The sequence below is a fragment of the Antrostomus carolinensis genome, unplaced genomic scaffold (genome assembly GCF_000700745.2).
Source record: "Antrostomus carolinensis isolate BGI_N321 unplaced genomic scaffold, ASM70074v2 scaffold16160, whole genome shotgun sequence".
Classification (NCBI taxonomy): Eukaryota; Metazoa; Chordata; class Aves; order Caprimulgiformes; family Caprimulgidae; genus Antrostomus; species Antrostomus carolinensis.
This window is the reverse complement of record NW_010290769.1, coordinates 3,192-10,341: the sequence shown is the minus strand read 5'-3', so window position 1 is coordinate 10,341 and position 7,150 is coordinate 3,192. Positions and strand designations below refer to the sequence as shown.

Genomic DNA, 7,150 nt, shown 5'->3' with positions numbered 1-7,150 from the left:
TCCAGGTGAGTTTTGAACATCTCCAGAGATGGAGACTCATCATCAGAAGTACCTTGGGTTATCCTTTTACATATTTTCGGGGTTTTATTACTGAGGATATGCATAATAATTAGACGATAGTCTAATTAAACAGGCGGTTTATTCCTTCAGTTGTCCTCGGTGCTTGTGCTGAGAAAGTTGGGGGCAAAAGGGAGATAACGGGCAGCGGGGCCAGCAGGTTAGGGAGGTGGACACAGGGAATATCCCTGTGAAGATGCATACACCGATATATTCAGCTCCAATAGCTTAATTCAACTGAGCAGACTTTTTTTTTAAAGTGTCCATAATGTAAGCACCTATAAAAACCTTTCCAAATGATGTATATATTATTGATATTAGGAAAAAGTTCTTCAATATTGGAACAGGTTGCCCAGAGAGCTAGTGGAGGCCCCATCCTTGGAGATATTCAAGGTCAGGTTTGATGGGGCTCTGAGCAACCTGCTCTAGTAAAGATCTCTCTGCTCACTGCAGGGGGGGTTGGACTAGATGACCTTGGAGGGTCCCTTCCAACCCAAACCATTCGATGATTCTGTGTATAACTTACTCTGTGGATTGTCAGAGTACCCAAGGCTAGCTCATTTGCATTTCACCAGTTATTAGCAGAAGATTGAGATGAGTGGAAAGCAAACTCCATTTGTTATCAATTATTTGTTCTGTTCCAGTTTTATGGAATCAAACGTTGCTCCCTGGTTCTGGGTATTTGTGGTTGCCAAAGTAAGCGCCAGAACGAAGCAAATATCAACAACAGAGCATCAGTTTCCGTCGGAGCACACCATAAGACCTGTCAGTGATTCCAAGTTCTCTATCTAGTAGATTTAAAATTTAAAAAATAATAAAAAAAAAAAAATAGGGCAAAGCATTTGTTTCTGCATTATTTTCTTTAAGTTTACCTTTCAGTTCCCTCACTTCAGTTTCTTAATTTAAAACAGCATGTATAAAGAGTATACAGTGGAAAGGGACAAGAAGAGTTGCCAAAAGTCAGGCATGGAAGGAGCTGACAACTTTAAATAATCTCTCCCAGCCCTCCCAGCTGAATGAGTGCTGGTTGACATGCTGTCAGCTTCAGTTCCTACAGAAAAATCCTACTCTCACTCATGCTTGTTTAACGGAGGAAAGAATTTGGCCCACTTTCTGACATTCATCTTCTCATTTCCATCACACTACAGAAGCTCACCTGCCTATGAAAAGACACATGGCGTGATTTCTTTCTTTCTTACACCACTGTAGAAGGAAGTCTGCTGAATTCAAAGGGATTAAACTGCTGTAAAATCAAATTAAGGTCCCAGTTAGACCATAGACATCTGAATTGTTTCCAGTCTCAGGATTTGGCTGGATAGGGCAGTTCTAACAAAACTGATTCTTGGGTTTTTTTTTCTTTTTTCCTTTTCCTTTTGCTCTGATTTGAGATAAAGCATTATCTTTAGTATTTCAAGGAAAACTGCTCCTGGTCCAGCTTTACTATTTAGGCACAGCTAGGGAAGCAACAGGAGTCATTCTCAGCCAAAGGATAGGAGGCACTGGACACGTGAGGATACAGGGGAACATCATGCCAGATGTTCCATCAGCCACTCAGCCCTGTTGTGAGGAGCAGTAGTTGTTCATAGTTCTTGTACAGTCCATGGAAGTGCCAAGGATGATGCCTTTGCCTTTATCCTTACCTGCTCCCCAGCAAAACTCCACGAGAAATGTATTTTTCCATAAGGATGCTGACTCACTCTGGATCAGCACACGTGGTGTTTAATACCATGGTTTTGATAGCGATGAGCATTGGATGGATATTTGTGAGAAGGCTGACACAAGTCTCTTCTTTACCTTTTAAAGATTGATCCTAACCCTGGACTTGGAGATTTTATCATTTTTCATAACCTTTTAGTATTAAGTTCTCCACTTGACGTTCAGGCCTTTGGAAACCCTTGTTCTTGTCTTTCCCATCTTCCTGTAGCAAAGCAGTTCATGATACGTTTACAGATGACATTCAAGTTATTTCCTTCAGTTGGTTCAGGGTTTCCTCACCTTCAGTTGCAGTGAGTGTCTTCTCATTCTGGAGCAGAAGCTCCCCATCCATCTTTTCTATACCATTCACAGAATCACACAGAATGTTAGGGATTGGAAGGGACCTCGAAAGTCCATCTAGTCCAACCCCCATGCCAGAGCAGGATCACCTACAGTAGGTCACACAGGAAGGCGTCCAGGTGGGTTTTGAATGTCTCCAGAGAAGAAGACTCTACAACCTCTCTGTTCAGCCTATTCCAGTGGCCTGTCACTCTCACAGTGAAAAACTTTTCCTGATGTTTACATGGAACCTCCTGTGCTCCAGCTTGCACCCATTGCCCCTTGTCCTACTGTTGGACATCACTGAGAAGAGCCTGGCTCCATCTTCCTGACATTCACCCTTTACATATTTATAAACATTAATGAGGTCACCCCTCAGTCTCCTCTTCTCCAAACTGAAGAGACCCAGCTCCCTCAGCCTTTCCTCATAAGGGAGATAGAAATTCCACTCCCTTAATCATCTTTGTGTCTGTGCGATGGACTCTCTCAAGCAGTTCCCTGTCCTTCTTGAACTGTGGGGCCCAGAACTGGACACAATATTCCAGATGTGGCCTCACCAGGGCAGAGTAGAGGGGGGAGGAGAACCTCTCTCAACCTACTAACCACACCTCTTCTAATGCACCCCAGGATGCCATTGGCCTTCTTGGCCATGAGGGCACAGTGCTGGCTCATGGTCATCCTTCTGTCCACCAGAAACCCCAGGTCCATTTCCCCATTCATTATTTTATAAACATTTATCAAACACTTACAGTATCCCAGTCTTTTCAGTCTCTTCTCATGAATGTTATTCCATGTTTATATTCTAATCTCTCATCATTCAAGCCTTTGATGCCTGAGAGCTGTTTTCACGCTGGTGTGATCATTGCTTTACAGAGCATTCTAGGCCACACCACCAGTTTATGTGATGTGTTATACTCTGATAATTTTCAACCTGTTCCTTATGGAGCCAAACCTACCGTTTCCTTTTTAATGGTGAATGTATATTGAGCAGATGTTTGCTTACAGTGTTCTCCAGATCTTTTGTCCTGAGCTGCTAAAGTTAATTTAGAGCTTTACAGGATATGCAAATAGTACAAATATTTCCATCCATCCTGCTGGCTTTGTGTTCATCAGCAGAACATGTTTGCAGAGAATAAAGACAGCATTGTATTGAATGTGTGCTTCTACCTGGTTAGCTTTAGGTGCAGGCTAGAAAGAGGTTGGAAGCACAAGTGGATGCCCCTTCCCTGGAAGTGTTCAAGGCCAGGTTGGATGAGGCTTTGAGCAACCTGGTCTAGTGGAAGGTGGTTAGAAGGTCCCTTCTAACCAAAACCATTTTGTGATTCTATGATTCTAAGTGGGAAAGTTGTTTTTGCCTCTTGAGATGTTAGGTTTCCAGTGAGCATAATTTAAAATGGTTTCAGAGGTGGTCTAGATCTGCTGCTCAGAGCCTGCATGGGAAGGTTATAGCAGCCTGGGAACGCTGGAGTGCAGCATGCTGTTGTCCACGCTCTCCCATCTCTGTGTCAGTGCTTAGGCATGGGATCCTAAGTAAAATGTGTATAATGTAAGGATTTCTTATGTGAAAGAAAACTTGAGTTCCTTATTTAGAGCTCAGAATCATAGAGTAATTAAGGAAGGTACCTCTGGATGTCATCTCATCAGCCTCTGCTCAAAGCAGGACCAGCTTCGAAGTAGGATCTAACTTCAAAACTGGATTAAGTTGCTCAGGATCACATCCAGGTTAGACTGGAGTCTTGGTTGTTTTTCATTCCCATATGTATGGCTAATACAGGTGAAGTCCAGCCAGCTTAGGAGCTTTGCATAGGTGGGAAGATCTACTGGACTTAAGCATTTTGGGTCAACTTGAAGTCTTCAAGCAGCGTGTTGGTCTGGAAGTAGTTGTGGTAGAGTGAGGTCTGCTAGCTAATGGGCATCCTCACTGTGGAAGAAATGAGCTAGCAGGTAGGCTGTTGAAGTTGCCTGCTAGGTCATTCTGGGATCCAGCCATAGATATTACTTTCATGTAAGAAAGTAAATGAAAACTGGCAGATGAACCATGGCCGCCGCAGAACGGTAGATGGAGAAATGGGTCAAAGGAATAGGATTGACTTTGAAAGAAAAGTTAGAAAAAGCATGAAAACTTATTTTTTTTAGTAACATTTATTCAAATTACCTTGAGAAAGAAAGCCTGGAACTGTTCTCCTGCTGTTGTAGTTGGTCAGATCTTGCATAGACTCACATCCAACATTTGATTTTTGTTTGTTTGTTTAAAAAAAAAGAATTAATGAATTGTAAAAGGCTGATATAAGAAACTGCAGAACAGACCAGTTTGTTCAGGGAAATACTGTTACTCTACTGAGGAGTATTATATAGCTCTGACTATCATGTAAACCAATGCTATCTTTTGATGGTGGTTTCCAAAAGTGCTTGGAGTTTGCAAGTTGACCTCCAAAAGTGACTACTACAAGCTGCTTTCTACATTGATTCTTCCCCAGTACTCAAGAGAGGGAAGGAGCTGGGTCACAGAGTAAGGCTGACCTGATACAAACTGGCTCTGTAAATCACTCTGTTGTCTTGCCTGCCAAATCTCAGGTTTTGTGCTGAATAATAGTCTCTAATTCTTATTTTTCTTAAGGTAATTTTTTTAAAAAGTGCATAAAATGTACGTGAAATCAGTAGTCTGCTTGAACTCCAGCTGTTTAGGAACAGCAGGTCTGAATGGATGAACAGTCCTTATTAAATTCTAAAGGTTAACTCTGAAGTCTAATGATGGCAGAGTAGATAATAATTACTTCAGTTCTTATCTTAGGACACAAGAAACAAAAGAGTTGATTATATTATGAAGAATATTGTACTACTGCTGACATATGCTGCCTGTTTTCTTGGGGAGATGTTGCTTTATATGAAAACTTTGCTTCTGTTGATGTTTTTATCTCTGAATATTTAGAAACTGTTGACTGAATCACTATTCCTTGAAAAAGTGAATGCCCAGACCTTTGTGGAGTTATCACCCCCAAATAAAAAAAATTCTCTCCAAGGTTCCTCTAAAATAAGGCCCAGAAGCCAGACCAGCAATGGTTGAGCAGGGGAATTATGCCCTTACTCCTGCCAGTTCTTGATTCTGACATGTCTGAGGGTAAGAGGGGCAGGTTGGTCCCTGTGGGTGTTCAGTCCTTGATGTGTCCACCAAGACCTCCAATAAAGCAGATGAACATTTCATAGAATCATAGAATTTTGTCAGTTGGAAGGGACCCACAAGGATCATCCAGTCCAACTCCTGTCCCTGCACAGGACAATCCCGAGATTCAGACCATGTCCCTGAGGGCCTTGGCCAAATGTTTCTGGAATCTTGTCAGGCTTGGTGCCATGAGCACCTCCCTGGGGAGCCTGTTCCAGTGCTCCACCACCCTCTGCCTCAAGAACCTTTTCCTCATGGCCAACCTAAACTTGCTATGGTGCATCTTCCTGCCATTTCCTCTGCTCCTGGCATTGGTGGCCAGAGAGAAGAGATCAGCGCCTGCCCCTCCTCTTCCCCTTGGGAGGAAGTTCTAGACCCCCATGAGATCTCCTCTCAGTCTCCTCTTCTCCAGGCTGAACAAACCAAGCGACTTCAGCCTCTCCTCATCTGGCTTCCCCTCTAAACCCTTCACCAGTTTTGTGGCTCTATTTACTTGGTGCTCATCCAGAAGCAAATAACCTGGAGCTACCAACCAGCTTACTTGTCTTTAAAAAAAAAATGCTGACTTTACCCCATTTCCAAATAATGCTGCGGAAGCGTTCTCTGATCCATTCCCTTCCACCCCTCCTGACATCCCGGGTGTTGCAGAGCGTTTGAGCACAGAGCTGCGCTCGAGATGTCCCTTTCGTGTGCCGGCATCTAACGCAGCTTCATGTGCTTTTCTCTTCTGCTTCCTCGCAGGGCGAGACGGCTGGGTTTTCTTGGGCAGCGCTCGGCGGTAAATTCAGGTCTCTGCTCGCAGCAGAACCGAGAGAAGATTTGTGACAGATGGGGCTAAGTCACAAACTTGCAGCCTCAGGCAGAATTGTGGAAGTTTCCAGAGTGTGCCCATATTTACCTGATCAGAGAGAAAAGAAAATCTGCAGAGGAAGCCGAGCCTGGCTGCTTGTCATAGCTGACACAGAGCCATCTGCCACAAACCTGTGGCGGCTTCAGATCTCCAATCCCTGCCACCACCCCAGCTCAAATTAAATACAGATTCTTAGAGACGTTATGATGGTTACACATGTCCTCGGCATCACATGCAGGAGACTGTTCAAAAAAAATATGTGGCCTGTTGTATAACCGCACTCATGTATCCCATATGTGGTGCCACATTGAATTTCCGGTTGAATCTGTTTTTATCCTTTGTACTGGATGACATGGTGCCTGAATTCTTTCTTTTCGCCGACACGATGGCAGCCAAGCTGCAGCTTCAAAAGCTCACACTTGGCTGAGTTTCTACCTAGGTTGCCAGGTTATCATTGGAGCCTTATTGTGTCCTCAAAGGGCCACAGGGCCTGAAAGGAGGATCCGAATGTTGCCGGACTAATTGGGCAGCCATCTCTGGGTTTGTTTGGAGGCAAAGGGCTGCTTTAGCACTTTTTTTTTTCCTTTTTTTCTTTTTTTTCTTTTTTTTTGCGCAAATTAATGACTCTCTGGCACAGGGGTTTTTAAGTGAAGGTATTAATAAGGGGTCTGGCAGGTAATCCCATGATTCGCCGAGTTACATTTGCATTTAATTAATCTTAAAGAAAGCTGAAAGATAAACAGCTGTAATTCAAACTAGCATGGGAAATATGCTACATGGTGCCATCTATCCGATAAAATGAAAGCCGAGACACTTGTTTTATTTCTCTCAAGGATGGAGAACAAACAGATAACGGTCAGAATACTTCCAATAAAAACCAGTAGTTTAAATGGATCGGCCGTTCATCAAGAATCTTTGCATCCAGTTACAAATCCAGTCTTTTAAAGATAAATCACTTCTGATTCCAGCAGTCAAGCTGCTATATTTGTTGATGTAAAATGTTTTGAAGATGGAGATTGTACAATAAATTTTTAATAAAGTGCCCACTG

At 43.1% G+C, this 7,150-nt stretch overlaps 1 protein-coding gene across 1 annotated transcript in view; it reads left to right on the top strand.

Moving 5' to 3' along the window:
- Positions 1-6,456, top strand: part of QTMAN (queuosine-tRNA mannosyltransferase) — a 41,529-nt gene extending 35,073 nt beyond the window's left edge. Inside the window, exon 8 of the mRNA XM_010174399.2 lies at positions 5,993-6,456. Coding sequence (XP_010172701.2) covers positions 5,993-6,076 — 84 coding nt within the window. The 3' untranslated portion in view covers positions 6,077-6,456. The remainder of the gene's footprint in view (positions 1-5,992) is intronic.
- Positions 6,457-7,150: the final 694 nt, after the last annotated feature.